This window comes from Rhea americana, unplaced genomic scaffold (assembly GCF_003343005.1).
Source record: "Rhea americana isolate MKP2758 unplaced genomic scaffold, rheAme1 scaffold_90, whole genome shotgun sequence".
Taxonomy (NCBI): domain Eukaryota; kingdom Metazoa; phylum Chordata; class Aves; order Rheiformes; family Rheidae; genus Rhea; species Rhea americana.
In genome coordinates this window covers 2,684,323-2,707,849 of record NW_028187089.1, presented here as the reverse complement: position 1 = coordinate 2,707,849, position 23,527 = coordinate 2,684,323, and the positions used below count along the sequence as shown (strand labels likewise).

The window sequence follows — 23,527 nt, the reverse complement described above, 5'->3', positions numbered from 1 at the left end:
CGCGGCAGCGCCCTGGCCCTGCCGCGGCGCAGCTCCAGCACCAAACACATGAGAACCTCCTCGWCCACGACGGCAGGGCCGCGGGTGCCGGCCGAGGGTGCCGGAGCCCCCGGGGCCAGGGGCTGAGCCCCGAAGGCCCAGGCGGGCCGCGAGCCGGGCTCGGCTGGGGGCCCCGCCGTGGCGTGGTGCTGCCCCCAGCTCGGGGCAGTTCCCAGGGCCGGACGGCCGGGCAGGCAGCCTGTCCCACCTGGGACGTGCCACAGACCGGTGCCTGTGACCACGCCACCAGCTGCAGCTGGGAGCCCGCATCCACACACACCCTGCCCCCGGGTGGACAAGGTGGGACGTGGGGACAAGGTCGGGCAGGGCAAGAGGCTCTCCACGTCCACAGCGTGCAGACTTGAGCCCTCCTGCCGCTCCGTGGCTGGGGGGCAGCCCCCATCCTCCACCTCGCTTTCAACCTCTGTGGCGGCTGTCATTTGGGAGTGGGGTGTCGGGGAGTCAGACATCACCCCGATGGAGGTGCCAAAGGACTTGGAGACTTTGGCTTGTCCTAAAGCCCTTCAGCCGTCTCACCAGTCTCAGCCTGGTGAGCCCGGTAGCCGCATGGGGCTCGCTCAGCAGGATGCTGCCCTGAGGGCTCACGCTGAGCGGCGTGGCCTCATCTGCGCCAGAACGGAGCCACAGCACTGTGCGGGACCTCTGCCCTCCCCGCTGCTGCCCGCCGTTAGACAGGGAGGCTTCCTCGCCTGCAGCATCGGCATCTGCCCGGGTGTTTCAGCTACAGCCACAGGATGGAGCTGAGATCCCGTTGGCCTCACTTGACTCCTCAAACCCGACTCAAATCTCACTCAGGGCCTGAGCATCAGCTCTGGGAAGCAGGTTGCAAAGCCAGCGGTCCCCCACAGCCCATCGGATCTCCCTGGGGAGGCCAGCATCCCCCTGCTCAGTGCAATGGGGCTCTTGGTACAGGCAGCAGCACTGTAGTGATACCCTCATTCCCAGGAAGAGAACTAAGCAGAGCAGCTCCTCTGTGGAGCAGGTTGGAGCCAGGCACCCTGTTACAGGAGGCTGCAGCCCCAGAGCATGATGTTCCTGGCTGCAAGACCTTGGTGGGGCCCCACAGCATCTTCCTCATGCAGGGATGCAGCAGGACAAGATGGGGAAGCTGCCCCCTCCTTGCAGGCAGTGCAGGGTGGCGAGATGGGTACAGCAAGCATGGGTACAGTTTGGGAACTTTCCCAAACTAGCCATAGCCTGGCCCGTAAGAGCCCAGGGTGGGAAACAGGTGGGCAGAAGGCACAGGCTGTGCCTGCCAGCTCTCCTCCCACTCCTTGCTTGCTCCCGAAGGCCTGCCACCCCCCAGAACTTCCCTGGCAGGGAGGAGGATGGGGCTCCAGCACACACACACACCCCTTGCAGAGAACAGGACAGGGACCTGCCACCCCCCAACACCTGGTGCTGAGCACAGCAGCGAGAGAGCACTGCCAGGCAGGACAAGTCCTTTAGGATTTTATTAAACAGCTACTTGAGACCTCCACCAGTCTGGCCACAGCAAACCAGCCCCTCCATTGCTCAAACCATCATCCAGCCCTGAGGGCAGCCCCTTCCCAAGCTCCTCTTGCACCAGCCTGACTCTGTGCATGCACAGGGCTCCCTTCCTGCCTCTGGCCCCATCCCTTGTCCCTGCCCGCAGGCAGGGCAGCCCCAGCAGCTGGGCACATTAGCGCACCCAGTACATCTCAGGAGCACAAAGCTGCCTGCAGGGACCCGGCCACTGCAGGGGTTGGGCAGCCAGCAAGCTGAGCACTCTCATGGCAACCAGCCCTGGTGTTCCCAGTCCAGGCGCCTCCCGACCTCAGTAGCCAGCTGGGAAGTCCGCAGTGAAGTCAAACTCATTCTGCCCGAGCCACAGCTCTGGCAGCTCGTTGGCCCTGTCGAGGCCCAGCTCCACCACCAAAGACATGAGAACTTCCTCGTCCACAGGGTCTGAGTCGATGATGCCAGGGCCGTGGGTACCAGCTGAGGGTGCCAGAGCCCCCGGACCCAGGGGCTGAGCCCCGAAGCCCCAGGCGGGCCGCGAGCTGGGCTCAGCTGGGGGCCCCGCCATGGTGTGGTACTGGCTGTTGAGTTTCTGGAGGTGCATGCTGGCCAGGAGATGGGGGCCCGTCTGCAGGGCGAAGGAGGACGCCTTCACAGGTGCCGGGGCGGCCGAGGCTGGCACCGCCGCCACGCCAGCGAAGCGCGGCCCGCTGCTGGCCTTGCTGCCGTTCATGCCCACGCCGGGGTAATGCAGGATGGTCACAACCTTGTGGTCCTTCATAGCCAGCAGGGAGCTCATCTCCGGGGCCTGCGGGGGACACGGCAGGGCTCAGCGGGGCCCGGCAGCCTGCACAGCCCATGCGGGGCGCCAGCAGCCCCCCGTGCCCCGCTGCCGCGGCCGCGCTTACCTGGGCAGCGGCGGGGCCGCTCCRCTCTGCTCCTCTGCCGCCGCCGCTGCCGCCGCCGCCGCCGCTGCCGCCCGGCTTTATAGCGGCCGCGGCGCGGCGGGGCCGCGGGGAAACGCGAAGCGGAGCGGGGCCGGCGGACGGGACGGCGCGGGACGGCGCGGGGAGGGCTGCCACGGACGGGACGGGACAGGACGGCCCCTGGGGCGGCGCCGGCAGCGCCTGTCTCCTCCGGCCCCCGAGCGGCCCCCGGCCGGGCTGAGGCCCTCCTTGTCCTCCTCGCCCTGCCTTAGCATCCCCACATGTCCCCGCCATCCAGACTGCGACACCCTTTGTCCCCTGCCTGCCTCGCAGCCCCCCTGTACCCTTAGTCCAGCCTGGGTCCCTCCTTGAGCCCTCTACCCATCTGGGAACCCCAGTGTTTCCTCCCTGCCCTGGGCTGAGCCCCCCCCCCCCAATGCTCTCCCCATGCAGGCTGGGGGCAGAAGGGGGAGGGGGGAGTTGGTACCAGGGCTGGGGAGGGTGACATGAGCCTTGACCAGCCAGCTGGAGGGGGGACATTGTGCTGGGGAGGTCAGTGGAGAGAACTGGGGTACCCGCTCCCCAGTGGGTCTCACTCTGCGCTTCTCTCACTTTGCACCAAGCTGAGCCCTGAACGCCCCTCAGCACCCAGGGACCTGGACACAAATAGCAGATGAGTTGCCTTCTCCAGCTGCCTCCAGGCAGGTGACCCTGTCATATTTGGGTACCGTATCTCTACACATGGCTCCATCCAGCCCTCTGAGTGCAGCTCTCTCTGCGATCCCTCACCTAATGCTATTTAAAGTCCTATCTGTTTGATGCTAGGGGGTTTCCTCTTTGTTTGTTTTTCCAGTTTTTGGTACATTTAAGTCTTGGCCCTTTTTTTTTCCAAGGAGGAGCTGGGAAAGGGGAGGCTGGACCAGAGCAAAAAGCACATGGGGCTTCCTGCAGGAGTGTGTGGGCTGCCTGGGACTGTGGGGCATGAGCGTCTCATCCCTATGGCCAGTTTGCAGCACTGATACCCAGCTGTGCGCTGGTACAGGGATGGCAAGAGGAAACTAAGAGTGTGGTCTGGCTGGGGATGGGGAGCAGGATTTTCCCATGGAAAATAGCTATGAAGATAGCAAGATAGTGGCCAGGTTCAGCTCTGCTCCTGCTGTCCCTAACATGTACTTCCCATCTGGCTCTGGCCAGTGGACATGGGCATTCCTGGCTGGGGACTACGCTGCTCCTGCCATGCTCTGAATCATAGAATCAGTAAGGTTGGAAGGGACCTCTGGAGATCATCTAGTCCAACCTCCCCACTCAGCAGGGTCACCTAGAGCATCTTAGACAGGGTTGCATCCAGTCAGGCCTTGAAGATCTCCAGAGAAGGAGACTCCACAACCTCTCTGGGCAACCTGTGCCAGTGCTCCGTCACTCTCACAGTGAAGAAATTCCTCCTCACGTTCAGGCGGAACTTCCCGTGGTTCAGTTTCTGCCCATTGCCTCTTGCCCTGTCACATGGGACAACTGAAAAGAGTTTGTCCCCATCCCCTTGACACCCTCCCTTCAGGTACTTATACACATTGATAAGATCCCCCCTCAGTCTTCTCTCCCCCAGGCTAAACAGGYCCAGCTCTYRCAGYYGTTCCTCATAGGGCAGATGCTCCAGCCCTCTGATCACCTTCGTAGCCATGCGCTGGACTCTCCCCAGTAGCTTCATGTCTCTCTTGTACTGGGGAGCCCAGAACTGGATGCAGTACTCAAGACGAGGCCTCCCCAGGGCTGAATAGAGGGGCAGAATCACCTCCCTCCACCTGCTGGCAACGCTCTTCCCAATGCACCCCAGGATACCATTGGCCTTCCTGGCCACAAGGGCACATTGCTGGCTTATGGTCAACTTGTCATCCACCAGCACTCCCAGGTCCTTCTCTGCAGAGCTGCTCTCCAGCAGGTCAGCCCCCAGCTTGTACTGGTGCCTAGGGTTATTTTTCCCTAGGAGCAGGACTTTGCACTTGCCCTGGTTGAACCTCGTGAGGTTCCTCTCCGCCCAGCTCTCCAGCCTGTCCAGGTCTCTCTGAATGGCAGCACAGCCCTCAGGTGTGTCAGCCACTCCTCCCAGCTTGGTATCATCCACAAACTTGCTGAGGAGGCCCTCTGTCCCCTCATCCAGGTCACTGATAAAGAAGCTGAACAGGATGGGACCCAATATTGAGCCCTGGGAGACTCCACTAGCCACAGGCCTCCAACTAGACTCTGTGCCACAGATCACAACCCTCTGGATGTGGCTCAGGGCATCCTTGGGAAAGGGGAATGTGTTTCTGCAGTCTTTCAGGACCAACCTGCCCGCTTCCCAGAAGCTGAGCACATACTGCAGCAGGCTGGCTGCTCCCACCAAGAGCTCACCTCCACCAGTCTCTTTCCTGGGGTTGGAGGTCCCAAAGCAGCTCCCACAGCTCTCAGAGTAATTTTGTGCAAGACCGCAGAGCAGAGCACACAGGGTTCAGAGACGAGTGCAGGAGGGGTGGCAGGACACCTTACCTGCTCTTTCATGTGCCACTTTCTTCTTGTCTAAATGACTCATGGGGCTGACAGACAGGTGACAGCTCTGGATGTGGAGATGCTTTGGCCAGGTGAGCTGCGCTGATGGCTATCTGAGCCTCCTGCCACCGACCTGTGCACATGATCCCATGTCCTGAGTGCCCAGTCTCCCCTTCAGCACTACTGCAGGCAGGGAAAGCTAGGCCTGGCTGAGCTTCTGAGTTTGGGGGCAGAGAGCAGAGGGAGAGGCAGCTCACCCTCCCTGAGCTGTCCTCCTGGACTGCCAGTGGACTCCGGCAGATAGCACAGTTGCTTCCCTTGGTTTGTCTGTGGGAAGGTTTTGGGCAAGACCTGCAGGGTCGGTGTGGGTCAGAGCCTCCCCTACCTGAAAGCACAGGTGCCAAACACCACCATGCCTAGTGCCAGGCTGAAAAGCAGGAGGTGTCAGAGCAGCTGTGATCCCTGAGCATGGGGCAGAGGAGGGACAGCCCATGGAGCTCCTTCACCCACCCCCTGCTGTGCTACAACTGCAGACCTGCAAGGCTGGTGCCTAAGCTTGGGCCCTATTCGTCCCACCCAGGAAGGAACGGGGTGTGATGAGCTCCGTGATGAGAGCGCAGGACACAGCCAGAGTCTCTCCACCCTGCAGCCCCGCAGAAATCCAGCCACCCCAGGCGGTCACATCTAGGCCTTGCCAGGGCCTGTCTCCCAGCAAGAAGACCTCGGCGTGGCCCAGCCCTCCATCACTGCACTGATGTGCCTACACGGTCCCATGCGCAGGGGCTTCCTGCAGCTACTGCCAGGCTCTGAGTAAAATCTGCCAAACCACAAGGGGGAAAATGGCCAAGCAAGGGCCCCGCTTTAAGCCAGATCCGATTTTTCTCTGTTAAAGGACCAAAGCTCCCAGAGGAGCGATGGGCCACCTCCAGCACCGAGAAGCCAGCTCGGCCCCAGAGTCAGCATCTTGCAGGGAGGCAGAAAGAGGCCGAGGGTCACCAGTCAGTCCGCAGGGACACATGCAGCTGAACTCCATCTATGCTGGATTTCCTGTTGTTTGCCTCAGAAACGAAAAACAAGAGATCAAAACAAAGCCAGGCCAGGCTGGGAGTCCCCTCGTCTTGCTATTTATTCCAATACAATCTAATTAAAGCAACAGGAAATTTGCTTTCCCACATCAGCTAGACATCTTTAAAAAGAAAGGATACAAATAAAAGCCCTGCGGACCAGGTGAACGAGGGGACAAGGCCAGCAGAGGCTATAGTCCCTGGCCTGCCCCATTGGCAGGGTGCCGGGCCAGGTACCAGGGGGAATCTGCCCCAGTGCCAGCCTACTTGCCCCCTGCATGGAGGCTCTGAGTAACAGCCATCAAGGGGGGACYGGGGCATCCAGAGGGTCAAATGCTTCCCCTAAGCCTCTGTCACATGTGAGATCTCCCAGGACAGCAACTGCCAAGCTGCTCTGCATCTCTTTCCCTGACACCCTAGACAACATCCTTCAGGCCTGGCCCCTTTTGCATAGGATTTTGGGAGCCYACCTGTCACCATGAATGGTGGTCTGTGCTGCCTTACACCGGTGGAGCTGGAAGGGACAGTCACAAATCCAAAGGCAGCTCTCCCGATTTGAGGGTCTGCAGCCAGGGGTACCTTGCTGGGCTCATCACAGCAACCTCAGCCATGGGGGTGTGGAGTGTTGCCATCACCCCAAGATGAGCCTGGTTCCCAAGTGGCTTCAGCACTGGGGGCTTATATGCAACCAGGGGCTGCTGCAAGGACAGATGTTACTGGGGGACCCCTACTCCAGCTCTTGGTGATCACAAAGTAACTGTCCAGTGGAGAAGGGGAAGCAGGAGCAAGCTTTTATCTAATACCCCATAGGTACAGCTCCACGAGAGGCCTGCAACTGGTGTGAGGCTATGAGACAAGCTGGACCAGGCTGGGGGAGGAGGGGAGCTAGATCCTGGCCTTAATGGGCTGCRGGGAAGGACACAGTAGAAAGGGCTCCCCTCTTTGGGTTGACCTCGCATCTTCTCATTTCTGGAGAGACTGTGGGACCTTGACAGAATGCCCCATGGTAGGTGCTGTACAAGAGAGCACTGGCTCCCCAGAGGCAGGGTGGACACGAGAAGAAAAGAAAGGGTAGCGGTATTTCAAGTACTTTATTTATAAAAACGCCCAACTGTATAAAACCCAATGGCTGTGATTTTCTGCGGGTAACAGGCACAGCCAGTGTCCTGGGTCCTGGCTGGCCTTCAGCACCTCTGCCTGGGTGGGCGTCTCAGAGGCTGCACRTGAAGGCCATGGTCCTGCCAGGAAGGCAACATGGTAAAAGCTGGTGCTGGTGCCCAGTTGTGGAGGGGTTTGCAGCCCCTCTCTTAAAAACCATTAAAATCAGCCGAGAGAATAAACTCTGTGTTGTTAAAAAAGGMAAGAGAAGGGAGCAAGTGAGGCTCTGTTGGCACGGGAAGGCTGGAGCCACGAGGCCCACGTGCTCCTGCCCAGGGAGGGCCATGGTGTCCGTGATGCTCGACAACTTTTCTTTTTTGAAGAGAAACAAATCAATCAACCAATGAATCGAAAGAAATTTCTGTCGAACTTCCCCCGCAGCCACACTCTCCACCAGCCTGCTCACATAAACACGCTGTCTTCGACAAGGGAAACACTCCTGTGGACGCTTGACCTTTCCTTYGCTGCTAAACGACATGCTTCAGATTCCCTGCAGGCAAAAGAAGGYAGAAAAGATGTTTCCACTGAGACTAACTTTAACCATGATGGGTTAGCTCAACTTGGGCAGGTGAAGTTTTTGCTGGCTATACAGGCCTCTGCAGTGGGTTTTCTCTCCTAGTAACTCCCCCTCTCCCTCCTTGTGCGTACCCCAGGAGGGTGYGTATTCCTGCAGTGCTGAACGCTGCTACCTCTGCGAGGGGGACTCTACCTCCTCCCTCTCYGCCAGCAGGCCTGAGAAATTGGGAAGCAATACAGGAAACTCGACCTCCACACAGACCCGGCTGGCCAGCCAACATCTTGTTCCCTTCACAGAGGCTTTCACCCTCTTTCAAATTATATTTGGGGATCTGCCAAAGGGAGACTCTGCCACTATTTCCATTAAGAGTTTTTCCTGTAGACTAGTCACTGGATTGGAAGTTTTTGGTCAGTAGCGGATGGGAACACTCATTTCCTGCTGCCCTGTCCACCTCCCCTGGGACAGATATGCTGCCAGCACTGTACAAACTAGATCCAACTCTTCCAGCTTAGAAATGATGCTGCAGCATGACATGGAGGATAAGTGAGTTATGCCCATGCATATCCTATCAATCCTCCCTGGGAATATCACCCCACTGTGAAGGATAGGGAAAGACCTTCAACTTGGAGGCACCCAAGGGACGGATCCGAGCCTTGCAACCAAAAAGCCAAACAGTGGCAGATCGCATCAGCTCTAAATCACTAAGGCTGGTTGGTGCTGGAAGGCATGGATCTGAGGGGACACACAGAGCTGGGGACACCCTGCCCAGAACTGCACAGAGATGCTCTCAATGAGAGCAGCACATCTCTCTCTCCTCCCAGGAGAGCACCTTTGCACACAAGAGCAAGTTGAGCCCAAAGGTCTAACCCTTCTCTCCAAGGTTTCTGATGTTCTGCAGACCATCTGGACAGCTCTGCCCTTCCTCCTCTGCCAGACACAACAGAGCTGCCTATCAGCAGGGCAGACGTGTCCTCCCTGGGTCTGGCCTGTGGTTGAGAACAAAAGTTCCTGGGTACCCAGAGCCATGGCATCTCCCAATCCACCTCTTCTTACTCTAACACTGACACATCACAACATGCACCTAGAATGAAAAATCRCTGCAAAGCCCTGTGTTCCTGCCTCTGGCTCCTCCTGCGCAGGCTGATGGGACAGACAGAGACAGACAGGCAGAGACAGACAGGAATGGGCACCACACAAAGCTGCAAGGCTCAGACAGCTACCAGTCCTGGGCTCCAGAAGCTTTCAGGCTCACTGCTGCCAGCAGGGCTCGAGGACAGTCCCAACTCCTGACAACATCTAGGGAAGATTTTTCTTTTCTTTCTTTCTTTTTTCTTTTTCTTTTTTTTTTTTTTTTTTTTTTTTTTTTTTTTTTAAGCCTTGTTTCCTCCAGCACACCTGATGCAGAGAATCCTGCTGAGGGGTGGCCAGTGCCTCCCCTCTAGGAAGCACCAGGCCGCATGACTGCTGCAGTCCACAGCCTGCTAGTACTGCCTGGCTCACATTTAACAGTGACTTTCACGTAGCATGAGACACCCCTGTCCCCTCTTCTCACCCGGAGAGTGGCAGAGACAGCAGGGAGAGCAAAGCTGAGGAGAGCAAAGCATCTCTGGCTCTGCCCCAAGGGACAACACAAAGACACCAGTGCAGTGCGAGCTGGTCCCAGGGACACTATACACGTTTCTGCCAACTGCAGCCCAGGGCTTCTCTTTAAGCTCGAAACAAGAAAGAGTAGCTAGGACTTTGAAGGACCCGGGCAAAGCATCTGGCAGTCGACAYTCAGTTACCTTCAACTATGTAATAGCTAAGCTCGCTAAAGAGAGCCTGCAGGCTTGGGCTGGCAGTCCCCGTCTCCCCCCTGACTGCCTCACAATTAACAATTTCCCTTTAGACATGCTGTTTCACATCCCAAGCAGATCATAAAGCCTTTTACTGCAGGCCATGGGACTGAATGCACCGCACTCATATTAACTGCTCTGCACAGCAGGTGGGGTGGTGACTGCTGGAGCAGCTTGGGATGGAAAGCCCAGCGCAGCCAAGCAGGCAGCAAAGTGATGCTGAGAATTAACAGCAGTGCAGTGCAGCTGCGCAGTGGCAAGGCCATTTTTGCAGGCAACGGAGCTGAGGAAGAGAGCTTGGGGACAGAGGAGAGYTGTCTTGCCTGCCTCGACAGCAGCCCAGGCACCTGCTGACTGAAACACAACCAGCAGCATGGTAGGGCAACAGCATCCTCTAGAGCCTCTTCCCGGCRGCTGCGCAGTGAGGAAAGGGGTTTCTCTGTTCTCCTCTCTGCCAGTTGTGCATTTTGCTTTCATCAGGTGGCACGACAGAGAGAMTCCCCAATTCTACCACCCACAGCCTCCTGCTCTGTTTTACCCTTGTGCAACACCAGCTGGGAAGCCTTTCGGTCTTGACCAACAGCCCCAGATTATCCAAGAGATCTGGCTTTGCTAGGAAGGCTTCCTGCAGCCCAGCCACCACGGAGGAAAACACGGCAAGGCCTGGGGCACATGGTGCCTATGAAGCAGGACTAGTCAAACACCAATGAGGGTCTCTCTTGGCCAACCCCTTGCGTGGACCAAGACTCAGCATCTCAGACCCCATCCCAAGCAGACAAAGAGTTTGGCTCTGCTAAGCTTCCTTTGCCTCACTGTTGATTTCACTAGCTGATTTATATTCATTAAATAATTCAAACAAAAGCTATAATGAAAAGAGAGAGTAAAGAAAAACAAACAAGGACTGGGGAGCGGGATACTTTGGTCTCTGTTACATCCCCATGTTTCCCCAGCTTAATGGTTTGGGGGCTAGGCCTCTGCTCCCACTTACTGTGTGCTTTTGGCAGTGTCAAGGAACTGTTTTATTTTCTATTCTTTGGGGAGCCTGTCAAGCATTTTGGATCACTGCTGCTTTGCCCAGCATGTGTTTCAGCCAGCCAGCCTCTGAGCACCACGACCACGCTGGGCCAACCAGCAGGCATACAGCTCATTCCTGCACGGGGGCTGCAGRCTTTCAAAAGACTGGGCAGAAACTTCTTTTCCAGAGAGGACTCCTCTGAGGTCAGGCTGAATGGGAATTGTGCAGAGGCCAAAGGCATGTCAAACCTCTTCAAGTTTTCTTGATCTCTGTTGACAGGAGAGGGTGTTAAAGATTGGGTGCCAGCCATGGCTGTCCACATCTAGCACAGGGTTGACACTTGTGGGGGAAGATCCCCGATACACACAACCAGCTCTGACCTGCTTTGCTGCAGTCCTCTGACTGTGTGTTGACCTGTGACACCAATGTTGACTATGAAAACAACAGTCTGTGAAGTGCTGGGTCTGCAGCCAGCCCTTTGAGCCGTTCTGAAACACACAGCTCGCCCATAGACAAAAAGAACAGGGCGCGAGGGGAAAGTCCTCCTGAAAAGGATTTCAAAAGAACCAGGAACAGGGATCAGATCAGGCTAAAATCCCTGTGATTTTAGCATTGATGAGAGAGAAGGCAGCCTTCAGTCATGGGAGCCTTAAGCCACAGGGGACCTCCACAGACCCTCRCACAGTCAGATGATGATGAGGCAGGAGAAGCCCTCACCAATAGGACAGASAGGATGGGGCCCAGAACACACTTGCTCCAGCTAAGGACACACTTGGCTCCTTAAAAAGGTGCAAGCAGGGAATACAGATGTCTGCCTCTCCTACAAATCCACAACCACTAAATCCATTTCCTTCTACAAACACCGAATCCTCCTTCAAAACACATATCCCATCAAATCAAGCACGTGCAGTGGCCGTGCTGCTGCAGCATTTTCAGAAATGCACTTGGTTCCCAGGGGAACCATCTGTGAGCTGTATTGGAAACGTTCACTGAGGATACAGAGAGGTACCATCCAGGCACAGCGTACCCCCAAGGGCCCTGCTTCCCTTCCCTTCCCTGTTTCCAATGATCAGAGGCCCTGGTCCTCTTCTCAGATCTGATGCTGAAGAAGGGACATTCAGGAGGGAGGGCATGATCTCCAAGAATCTTTGTTCTGGGCAGTTATATTCTTCATGTCTCCATGAGCCTCTACACCTTCCTGCTTCTGAGGCAGTCTGATAAGCAGCTTTTCTGAGACCAGAAGGGAAGGCTCCAGACCTGTAGTTCCCTTAACAGCCCACAGGCCAAGTGGTAGGGAACAGGATTTATAAACAAGCATCTCATGCTCCAAGTAGCAGTTTGGCAGATGACAGTAAGAAGGGAGGACTAATCTTTTGTGACAATACTAGGAGGAAGCAAAAATTATCATTTGTAGGGAACAAAAGGATTGGGGGAACTGTAAATAACAGAGTGCAGTTTCTCAGTGCAGAGCAGCTGTGATCACGGGGTGGACTGGACAGGCCCAAAGAAACATTTTGGCAGATCCACATCAAAGTCACCTCCCTCCAAAGGATGAGTGCAAACCAGTCCTGAAGATCTGAGATTCTTCCCTAGGCAGTAGTGCCTCACAGAGGACAGTGCACAGCTGGCTGAACATGAACCAGGTGAGGTTGGTAGTGTTCCTTGTTTACAAGCCTACTTCAGCAAGCATGGAATCTAACCCTCTGCCTTTTATTTTTCCGTCTGTAAGACACAAGACGACATGGCTGCTTTTTGACTTGCTTTGATCTAATTAAGAGCACCACTGCCCTCTGGGCATCAAAGGACGGGAACTTTGCTCTAGGGCAAAGCACTGCCTTGGAGAAAAGACCTGTGCTACAGCTGACAGTGTGTGTCAGTGATGTTTTTGCTCTGCAGGGTTCACTGTGATGTGGACAGAAGTACTGTGTAACTGAGAAGCTCCAGTTGAACTTGGATGTAGGAGGAGCATGTGAGCTTATGGCATTAACATGCAGAATTTGGACTTTCTGATGAAAACAAGCGATGATTTAAACCAAGGAGGTAGAGGAAGGTAAAGYGTTCTATGTCAGGCTTGCAAAAGGTGAGGAACACACACGTGGTTACTGCAGCTTAGTTGACAAATGAATACCACCAAGCCGTGGTAACATTATTGTCTGCAACTGGGAAGTGCATCTGGAAGGCAAAACTAGACTGGGGAACAGAGAAGAGGTTCTCTCAGAAAGCTAGACAGGGTGCAGCAGAGGAGCTAAATATGCTGAACTCTCTTCTCTCCTCAACTCAGACAACTGTGGTACTAGAAGGAATGAAAAACATGCACAATAAGCAGCTGGAACACTTCCCCTCAAAGCATCTGCTTTTCATTCGGCACTGTGCAGCCTCAAGGTCCTTCTGCACCTAAACTTTAACTCCCAGCTCCAGGCAGTGCACTAAGAGATTTCTCTCTTCCTTGCAGGGTAATTGGCACAGTAGTTGCCCTACAAACAGGCTGAAACTTGCTCTAAGTGCACACACATGGCTTTTTCTGTTTGGATGTGACTAGCTGCCCCACTCTATAGGAATTCCCTGTGCGGGCATGTATGTTTGAGTCTGATGATACATGCAATCATACTCAGCAAATAATTCATCTTGCATCACAGTTGTTTATTTACAGTGATGCCATTTATTTACAAACCTCATTTTACTTTAAAAAAAAAAAATCTTCCTGACAAGCCAACAGAAACATAACCCAAGTCACTACCAGACACTGTGGGCAGCAGTCCCTATGCTGGGAAGATTTCAATAAAAACTGGCTTTAATTTAGGCTGTCTGTGAGCCCAGGTCTTAAAAGAGTTTGGGCATGTGGCTCCTATTAAACTGGTCCATTCCCAAGGACTCATCCTGTAAAGTACAAAGCATGGCATACAGGACAGTCTAGGCCTGCCAGAACAGTCCATTTGATCTGAGTCCACTCACTGCCCGYTGCTTTCTCAAGAGCCGCCCAGATGTGGCCAGGCAGAGTGAGGGCTTTCAGATATTTTTTTCTTCTTACCTGCCATCTTTTCTGTAACCTCCTGCCTTCCTCAACAGGCTTCATGAGCTGGTGCTGGCAGAGGAGATGAACAGAACTGCCAAAGTAGCTCCAAGTCCTCTTCTTTCCTCAGGGCTGTCCCCGAGGAGTTTTAATACCAAAGCACTGACCACAAGCCACAGATCGGGAGATCTCAGAACTCCAAGGCATTCCTAACCTTGAGGGCTGTGTAGTGACAGGATAGAGGGGATGATCATCTGCTCCTCAAGCTGGCGTCACAGTGAGCCTCTTAGTTCCTCTTCTTCCCCAACACAATGGATTTCTAGAGCAGCAGCTGTCCCCAGGACAGTGATCTGCTGAGCTGACTTTTCRGAGGCCTCTTTCTCATGAAATGCTCTCAGCGCTCCTAAGACAGTAGGCCCTGAAGCCTTTTCTTGAGGCACAGTGCAGATGTGTCCCCAGTGCTCTGTACAAATGTGTGTTCACCGGATACTGCCATTGTTCCAGCCTGTTCCACCACCTCTTGCAAACTATGCCTGAGACGATGAAAATAGGTCCCCTGTAAAAATCTAATCAACTTCAATTGACTTTTACCACCTTTGTTCTTTGTCTCCTTTCTCAAAGTCAGTGGATGCAAAAGTCYCGTTGACCGTGTGACACATGGCACTTACACATTTCCAGCTAGGCCTGAGAAGGTTCATGGTACTTTGTGTAAAGCTATTATAAACTAGGCACTTTTGCACTTAAAAAATAATGAAATAGAAACTCCCATTTTTTCTCCTACAAGGAGATAGGACATCTTTCTAATTTCTACACTACCTCTGAACAGCAATATCCCTTCAGAACTTGAACAGCCTTTGAAATCAACAGCAACATTTTCTTATGCCCCTGGGCAAAGAAAGGAACAGATATGGCCCAAACTGTTTCAGTTAGGATCACAGAGTAGTCCTGCATCTTTAGGAACTGCAGCAAGCTCTGTGGGTTTAAATAACTGCTGCTGGGCCCAGTTAGTCCAAGATGAAGATGGGCTGCTTATAGAGATGGAACAAACCGAGATCCTTCAGCTTGGAAAAGAGATGGTGGTGGAAGTGCGGRATGGGTCTAAGAAATCACAGATTGACATTGGGAAAGTGAACAGGAACTAGTTACTTCCTGTTTCTCACTATATAAGAACAAGACGACATCCAGTGAAATTACCCAGCACCAAGGTTTACACAAAAGAAAGTACTTCTGTACACTCCAGCCACAACACTTGCTTCTACACTATATGTTAGCACCCAAAGTATAAATGAGTCTGGAAGATGAATAGAGGAATTAATGGAGGTCAGGTTCCTTGTTGGATCTCCAACACGCACCTGACACCTATCCTTGGCTTAAGAAGCCCCAAAACCACCGAATCCTAGAAACTGGATAAAGATACCAGGAAAAGGATAAGTAAATCTATCCCCTGCTTTTTCCCGAAATCAGATGTTTTGTTTCTGTTAGAAATGAAGATTGACAGACACTTGTAGCGTGCATTCACAGATGCACTTACTTAACCTACCTTGCTACAAAGAGGTACATATCCTTCTGACTTTAGTAATCACACTTGTGTCCACTGACATTTTTATTAAACACTGAGAAGTTAATAAGCAGGCCTCATGTTCCTTCCCTGCCCATGGACTRCCCTAATAGAGGAAAGGCAATGGCACCTTTTGCTAAGAGAGACCCACAGCACTCAGAATCCCAAGTTAAGCAGGAGACAGATGACACTGTATGAGCGTTCAAGCAAACAGGGTTCAGCTTTCCAGTCAGCAAGAAAGACTCCAATGAGCTTCTCTTAAGTGCTTTYTGAAAGGACCAGGAAGTCATCGGCCTCCCCTTGAACCAGTAGAGCTAGCTTAGGGTGGACAACTCACCTTTGAYGGAATTGAGGATTTCTTGAATTCTCTGTGGCTCATTGCGATCTGGTCTGCAGCTTGGTGTGATCTCCAACACRTAATCAGGACCATACTCTGTGAAAAACTGCAGAAAGAGGAGAGTCAAAAGAGAGATCTCTGGCTGGCGAGGCTGCAGGATGGCTCCCCATGGGTACCTGTTTGTAAAAACGGAAAACATATTTTCTCCTTCTGAGGGGCGCATGTAGTTCAACTACGTCAGACGTGCTTCTGCAGTACCTCTGCCTACTTGCAGTCAGCAACTACTAATGATTTGAGTTCCTGGGAAGCAGAGCTCAATGCTGAAGCCATGAGCAATATCGTGTCTGTTCCCCTGCCTTACCTGGGAAAGCCACTGACACCTAATAAACACATGGTTACCTGCAGATCTGATCTTTTTATGAACAAAATTGAAATGCTGCCTATCCTTCCTTTTAGTTCCCCACTCCAACTTGCATAGTCCAAATGCTCTGCTGGTGTATCTTCCAGCACCTGAAAGATGTAAAATCAGGGCACTTCAACATTAATAACGTACCTCTCCCAACTGACTGCTGGAATTGTGCAGCTAAGTCTGGATGAGAAGATCTACAGCACCTTTGCATGATCATGTAGAATACTATAAATTATTACTAGAAGTCTTATTTCACAAGCATGCAGCACTGAGCAAAGAAGCAGATGTGCCAGGGTTAAGAATTCAGCTGTAAAGTTGCACTCAGACATGTTGCCTCACACTTAGATGGAAAGGGGTATCCTCTATATTCCACTCCATAATTCCATCCCTTGGAGAGCTAGTCTAGATTTAATTTATCAAAGAAAGGAAAACTCAAGGCATTGTAGTCCCCCAAGGTGATTCAGTGATGCACAGGGTTGGGGTTTTCTTTAAAGGTCACCTGGAAGGTGGCAGATCTGGCAACACAAGACTGACATCTGCACTGGCAGAGGTAAAAGCCTCTCCAAGTGGCTCTCATTCTACGTCAGTACCGCCAAGGAAAATGAAAATGGCTCCTGAATGYTACAGGTTACAACCCAGTATTTTGAAGCTGAAATCATGCTGGCTTTACAAGGCCATGAATCAGTGCTAAGGAGGTGCTCTGGAAGTAGATCAGCTYTTTGTGCAGAGTGGGCAAGGCAGCCAAGTCAGGGCAGGAAACTTGCTGCCTGCCCCTATGACTGCCAGACTTTTCTGTGGGATAACCCAATACCCTGTTGAAAAAAGGAGTAAAAGGCAGATTTTTGACAGATACACAGGTTCATTTGCACAATGCTTGGTCACGTAAACCCAGCCAGCTGATTAAAAAAAGTGCAATATTTCCTTTTTAGTGAGTCATTAATTTCATCTGTGTTTTCAGCACTATCAGAATGAGATTCTGTCTGTCTCTCAGACCTGTGCAAGGCAGCAGGAAGCTGCATTACATTCTGATTGCTCTTAGCTGATTAAAGAATTACAGGGACTATTCAAATCAGAGTTGGACCCAGGGCTAGTCTGAATGGGAGGCTTACCTGGCTGTATCATACTGCATGGGAACGAACACTTAGCTAATTAGCRGACTAACTTTCCTTTTTCCACGCTGCTCCACAGGCAGTCCAGGGACTGACATATTTTTCAAGTAGACTGTTTCCACAGTTTTCTTAAAACAGTCACGCATTTTTCTTCCTTCATCTCTGTCGATAAATCATTTGGGGAAATGAAAAAATATATGCTGAAATATTGATATCAGAGAACGCGGAACATTTTTTCAGCTTAAAAAGACTGAAAATGGCTACAGCAGAAGTAATTATGTTTTTGGGGAAGTCCTCACTGAGAGCTAGAGCACTAGTCTGGTTTCAGTTTGCTCATGTAGTGTGTGCGGGCAACAGCTACTCCAAACGCATACAGGCTCTGCTGGCAAAGCTCACAGACTCTACAAACCACATAAGTTGTCTTATTTGAAAGAGAAAAGGAAATACATATAAAATCTTGACTGCAGCTTTTGTGAAACAACATGCTAAAAATGCAGAAGCTTTAGATTTAACAGTAACTGGTCTCAGCTGCACAAGTTGCTGGTTACACAGGCAGTGGCACAGCAGCCTGTGTTTTTGGTTTACTTCAAACCTGAGGCATAGTTAATTCTGATGAAGGCATCATTTAGCATCTCCCTGTGATTTCAGTGGCATCAAGTTAAATAGAACAAAACTACAGCTTCAGGTAACTGGCTTCCAAGATCTATATTAAAGGGCAAAAGTACCTGGGGCTACGTAGCTTTTACACTGATGTGGTTTGTTGCAGTTGAGAAGATTTTGGTAYCAAATAACTAATATCTTGAAGAACAGCTACATGTGCTGAGCTACCCAGCATGGGTTGAAGGGGACAGTAATGCAGAAGAGCATGAGAAGCTGGCTGGGTTTTACCCCATTCACCACAAAGCAGGTCAGCAGGGCAAATTTGGGCAATCTTGAAATGACTTATCCCAGGAGTTTGACGCACATGCTCTGAAGCAAACAGGTGCAGCTGTTTAACATGTTCCTGCCTCTCTGCCTGAGACTACTCTCCACATGGCAGGAGAAAATGCATGTCCAATCATCTAGGTCACAGACCAAGCACAAGCTCAAGTGCGCTGAAAATCAGGTCGAGACACAAGCCTGCAGGGCACAGACACAAACGCAGGAGCCCCTGCCCACTTCTGCTCCCATGCCCTGGTGGCAAGAAGTTCTGCCCACGGGACAAGCGGGTATCTGAGGACAAGACCACCTCTGATAGTTGTAGGGGAGGTGCTGCTTGTCCCTGAGAGAGCACCAACAAAAGTAATCCTCTTGGCCACGCATCAGTGGAGAAAAGCAAAAGCAGCACCTGGGATTTCACTTGTTTTGATCAGCCATAGGGACTCAGAGTAGAAAATCCTCCAAACCAAACTAGTAACTTTCATTCATTTCAAGGAGCGAGGCTTAGGCCTTAGTACTTCTGAAGCTATTGCAAAAGAGGTACAAGCACCTTGGATCCACTCCCTTGCGTCCTGGAAGGGATTCAAGAGGAGGTTTTCAGTGCTCCAGAAAAAGACTCGTTTTAATTCTTCATTTGGCAGAACAAGGAGGATGTAACAAGTAGAAAAGCCCACACTTCTCCAGTGACAAAACCAGGTGTCTGTCCTTCTTACTCAACCATTTAGTTATCACAGGGGAAAATATATTATTCTCAGTGCTGAAAAAAATGTTGATTTTCAGAGACGAAAAAACAGCAATGAAAGCCAAGACTGAAAAGGAAAGCTAAAAATTCCTGCCAGAATCAGCAGCTCACCTGGAAACTCACAACCTCTCCCTTTTAAAACTTACACATTCTGAAAGAGCAGACCAGAGGAGCAGAAGTGTCTGATGTGCAATTCGAAAGCCCTGAACAGACCAGATGGACCTGAAGTTTAAACTAGTGGGAGGCATACCTGGGACTGGAAATGTCTTCCCTCCCATCAGCAGGGTGTCCCGGAGAAAGAAGCAATGCCCAGTGTGGTTGCATGACTGCTGATTGTTTTGATGGTCCGAAAGAGGGTGGGAGCAACGGTTCAAGAGATGGGAATGTGGAGGGACTGCACGGAAAAAAGTGTTGAAGAAAGAAACAAGTAGGCGTAGAGGCCAGGAAAAGAGTGAGAAACAGAAAATAAAAGGCAAAGAGAAGAAATTTTAAGAAGGGCAGAAGTAATAATGTTTTTAAAGGGGAGGGGTACTTTCTTGTGAATATTGCCAGATCTGACAACTACGCCAACAGCAAATAAAAAAAAAATACAGATATCACATAAAAGTCTAAATTCTCTCCTTGATTTCAGTACCAATGGATCAGTGGTACCAGTTGGAGGATGCTACAACTGGAATACAACCCACTACACTGTCAGCACTGGACRTTCAAAGAAATTCTGTGTTGGTCCTTCCAGATACTGGAAGAGTATTTAAACACTATCATACTACTGCTCAGTCAAATGCTTTCCGGAACTCAAGACCACAGTAGTTTTGTTTCCAAGCCTTTCTCCACAAAATCATGAATTAAAAAGGAACCATCCCAAACCCCTCCAAGTTTCCCATCCCTGAATATTGCCTTTCTCTCATAGCGACTTATTTTCAGGACCTGGACTTGTTCAGAAAAAATCCTCAAACTTCCCAATGCTGCGAAAGTAGCAAAGTGCTGAATATAACTGTATGGAATTTGGCCTCTCATCACTGAAAGGACATGCTAAACCTGGCTGATTGGGAAAAAGAAATACATCGAGAGCAAAACAACCTAGCTACTTSATGGCAATGTGCTTCAGCAGTGTTCTGTCCCAGGCCATGAACTTGAAGCAGCTTCCTCTGAAAGGCCAGAAGAGCTCAGGGTTTGTATAGCAGGAAAGCGGTGCCTGGATTGCATTCAAGCTGATCACATTCAGGAACTTTGTGCCGACCGCAAAAAGCTGCCCAGTCTGACAGCTCAATTTCCAGGTTTCAYGTTAATCAGAATAGGAATTCCTATTTAAAGCAAAGAAAATACGAAATCAGGAAGTACCAACCTTTGTTTCTGCACATAGGTGTTGACAAGCTATTAAATCATTAGCAGTTCCTTGCCAGAAGCAGCAAAATAAACCTGGGAATCTGACAAATGGACATCAGCTCTGCGAGCGTAAAAACATACACGTATATATACATGCACACACAGAAAGTACATACYGTTTCCCTTCAGGTTATCTCATAGCCGTCTAAGTATTTCATCTGACATGCCCATTAGACTCCCAGCCAATTTCCCACCATCAGGATTTTTTTTTTTTTTTTTCAAATCTGCTTTAACCGGTGTACCATATATATGCTAACTTATCCCTACAGCACAATGCAGGCAACCTGGATTATTTCAGGGAAAGATTACAGAGGGCAAAAAATGTACAGCTCAGAAGGACTCCCAAAACATGCAAAACCTGTCAGCTGTAGCTACTCTGGAAGTTTTTCTCTGGAGGCTCTGCAAAGTTCATGCAAGACAATAACCTTTCATTCTCAATTGCAAAACAGCAAGAAACAGGCAGCCCCTCAAAGCACTAGCATAAAACTTGCAATAAGTGTAAGGTGAGGAATACATTATCTTCAGCTAGTATCTTCTAAGGGGGGAAAAGAAAGTCTGTTCTGAATACAGTGAGCCAAGCAGCAACTAAAGGTAAGAGAAGGACTTCCATCAGAGTGAGTGCCACACTTGCTAGGAGTTAAACAAATACATGGTAAGACACAGTCTTCCCTCAGAGACCTAAGGTCTATAAGGTCTAAACTATGCACTTAATACAGACAAAAAAGCTGATGGGAATATCACATTGGAAAGTGCCTTGTCCAGGCACTGCAATAAGGCAATGGCAAAGCACTGCCTAGCTCCTGACTCCCCTCTATCATGTCTGAGGCAAGACCAATCTGCTAGAAAAAGATAAAGTACATATTAAATTCAGTAAATGGCAGAACAAGATGGGCTAGGGCTCCCAAGGATGATGTCAAGCATTCCTCCAAAATCTGTCCTCAAAAACATGCAGTTCCCATCACCCATCTTACTGCCTTTTATCTAATTCTGTGACAACTGTGATCAGCAAAGAACTGTCTCCCAGATAGCTTTGTGGTAATGCAGAGCYGTAAGGAGAAACAAGAGTGCAAAAGTTCCTACATTATTTTAGCTCTCAATTCCCAAGCTGGCTCATCCCTTAGGCAACTTGTAAAGAGTGATTTAACTTTAACAACAAGCTCAAGTCTCCTTGCAAGAAGTGAAGGCACAGAAGACCTGGAAGTTACTTCCCTGCGGGCTCAGAAAGATGGCAGTGTGCGTTCACATCTGTACATGAAGCATCTGGCAGAGAACAACTACTATACTGGCCACCTACTTCCACCCCCTCCATCAGCAAACCTGCCCAGTTCCTTAGAACGTCCTTCTCGGGCAAAAACAGAGAATGGGAGCTTCATCCCAACTTCGTCCCAGCCCTCCACAAGTCAATAGCCATCTTGCAGATGCAGAGTGGGATAAAGTATTGCTTTGTTTTCACTTGGCTTTCCTGGCWTATGTTGTGGCTTTTTAAACAACGATTGAACGCAAACCTTTTAGAATAGGGCACCTATACGCCATTCAGGTTAGAGGCACTTCTCCAACGCACCCTATCATAAAAGGTGCTTATTCACAACAGAGCTGGGCAACCTTCTTTGGCCTGGGAAGAGCAGGGATGGCTTTGAGATTCAGAATCAGTCTGATCCTCATTCAAGGCACASGGGCTTTCCTGTGGAGCAGTAGTGGCTGTGCAGTCTTACGCGCGTGTGAGCTAAGTGCTGAAGCACCTCTCTCCACACTTCAAATGAGGTCAAACAGAGAGYGCACAGCCATGCCCCACATCCAAGCTGAAATGCAGCAGCCATGCTGAAATGCAGCCTGGCAGAACGAGGGTCCTGGCCACACTGCGTAATGTGCAGAAACCCTTGAGGGAAAGGGGAGGACACTCATATCTTGGGCATCGAGTTGCTGGATGGAGTTCATCTGCTCCAAACAGCAACCCACTGAACACCTGGACAGGCATTCCCACGGCATCGCAGAGTTAAAAGATCCAAATCAAACCTCCAAACTTCTCCTGTGGAAATCAAGYGTGTGGGTCACATGCTGCCATGCTCATATGCAGCTCTTCATTGTGAAGGGGCAGGAAAACACTGACAGAACAATCCAGGCTGTGGCTGCATTATTCTGCCCTTGAACAGCATAGAGGTCTCAAGAAGCCAGACCTGAGCTCTTCTTCCCATCAGCATCTGCATAGGGAGCTCCCTCACACTGTGCTCTCTGTCAGAATAACCTGATCACCAGACCTGTACATCTGCCTCCGTGCTTCTTGTGGGTGCCTTATTACAGGGGAATCTCCCTCTGCTAAGGACCTATGTGTGTGTGCTGTTGCACATCAACATTTTTGACCATGCTGTGTCCCAAAAGCCARGGTTCAGCAGCATGCTTCCAGGAGAGATTAGCACCAGTACGTACTTCCAGCTTTCATCAGAAACCAGACCATGCTGCTTTCTTGTTTCAGTGCTCCTGGAAAGCGAGAAGTCCCCAGTCCTGGAGGAACACCTTTTCTGATGGAGAATCACAGCACAAATAGCATCAACATAAGCTCTCCCACACTGGCCCCAGCACAGGTCTTGCACGCTCACTCAGCAGTGAGAGGCTAGTAGATCTTGAACTCCTGCTCTGATGTATAGCAGGACCTGTGCAACCCCCTCACCAGAAGACTGAGCAATATGCCAAATAAGTCAAACCATAAAGAAGCCCTGATATGGGGCACCTCCCATGAGTTCCATCAAACACTGGAGATTTCCATGGCAGGGTTGATGAGACTGGGAAGGGGGTAAGGGCAGGCTGGGACACTTTCTACACTCTCATCACTGCCTGGTACCAGGAAACATAAAAGGCAGAGCAGGAGAGGARGCAAGCATAACACGAACGAACTTCATCACATCATAGGTGAAAAGGCCAAAATGATCATTTCTTGCCCTCCACTACCCCTACACTTGTTTCCTTTGGCATGAAGACACTATTAGGCATAGATCAATATATCCAAAGGCAGGAATACCACAGAGGTGAAGACCAAAGTTGCTAAGACAGGAGTTGGGAAGGAAAGACGCACTGAACCTCACATCCTCTGAGCTTAAGGGATAGAAAGGGATCTTTCTTTGCCAGCTGCAATGAAGAGATGTACAAGCCAATTTTGAAGCCTGATCAAGAAAAACTGTCCTCCCTCAACTCGCCAGGCTGTACATGCCTTCTGCAAATGAGCAAGCAATAGCATTTTCCCAGCTGGCCCCTACTGGTCTCAGGCCCTAACCATCACATCCAACACAAGGACCAGCCTTTTCACAACTTCACTCATTTATCAGCCTCAGCTATTAATTTCTTGGTGACAGGTAAACAGCTCCAGCTGGCAAGGTTTGCAGTTGACTGTTCTTCCTCCGTGAATGACAGGCGGATGCATTGGTTCCTGCATTAGCTGAGAAGCTGCAAAACAACTACTGGGAAATAACGTAGAGATGTTTCCTAC

General features: G+C 51.1%; 2 protein-coding genes across 8 annotated transcripts in view; both read right to left on the bottom strand.

Annotated features, from left to right (window-relative positions):
* Positions 1-1,485: 1,485 nt before the first annotated feature.
* Positions 1,486-2,551, bottom strand: CITED1 (Cbp/p300 interacting transactivator with ED-rich tail 1). Its single transcript, XM_085324238.1, has 2 exons — positions 2,451-2,551; positions 1,486-2,350 (listed from the first exon to the last, which is right to left on the bottom strand). The coding sequence occupies exon 2, from the start codon at positions 2,339-2,341 to the stop codon at positions 1,859-1,861; it is 483 nt and encodes a 160-aa protein (XP_085180364.1). The 5' UTR covers positions 2,342-2,350; positions 2,451-2,551; the 3' UTR covers positions 1,486-1,858.
* Positions 2,552-7,131: 4,580 nt separating this feature from the next.
* The window catches only part of HDAC8 (histone deacetylase 8), a 52,549-nt gene continuing 36,153 nt past the window's right edge, over positions 7,132-23,527 (bottom strand). For 6 of the 7 annotated variants that reach the window (XM_085324334.1, XM_085324336.1, XM_085324338.1 and 3 more), the window contains 2 exons: positions 15,486-15,591; positions 7,132-7,703 (listed from right to left, as the gene is read on the bottom strand). In XM_085324334.1, coding sequence (XP_085180460.1) covers positions 7,695-7,703; positions 15,486-15,591 — 115 coding nt within the window. In that variant the 3' untranslated portion in view covers positions 7,132-7,694. Of the gene's footprint in view, positions 7,704-15,485; positions 15,592-17,003; positions 17,166-23,527 lie in introns of those variants that run through there. The other variant, XR_014898161.1, reaches the window with a different exon arrangement.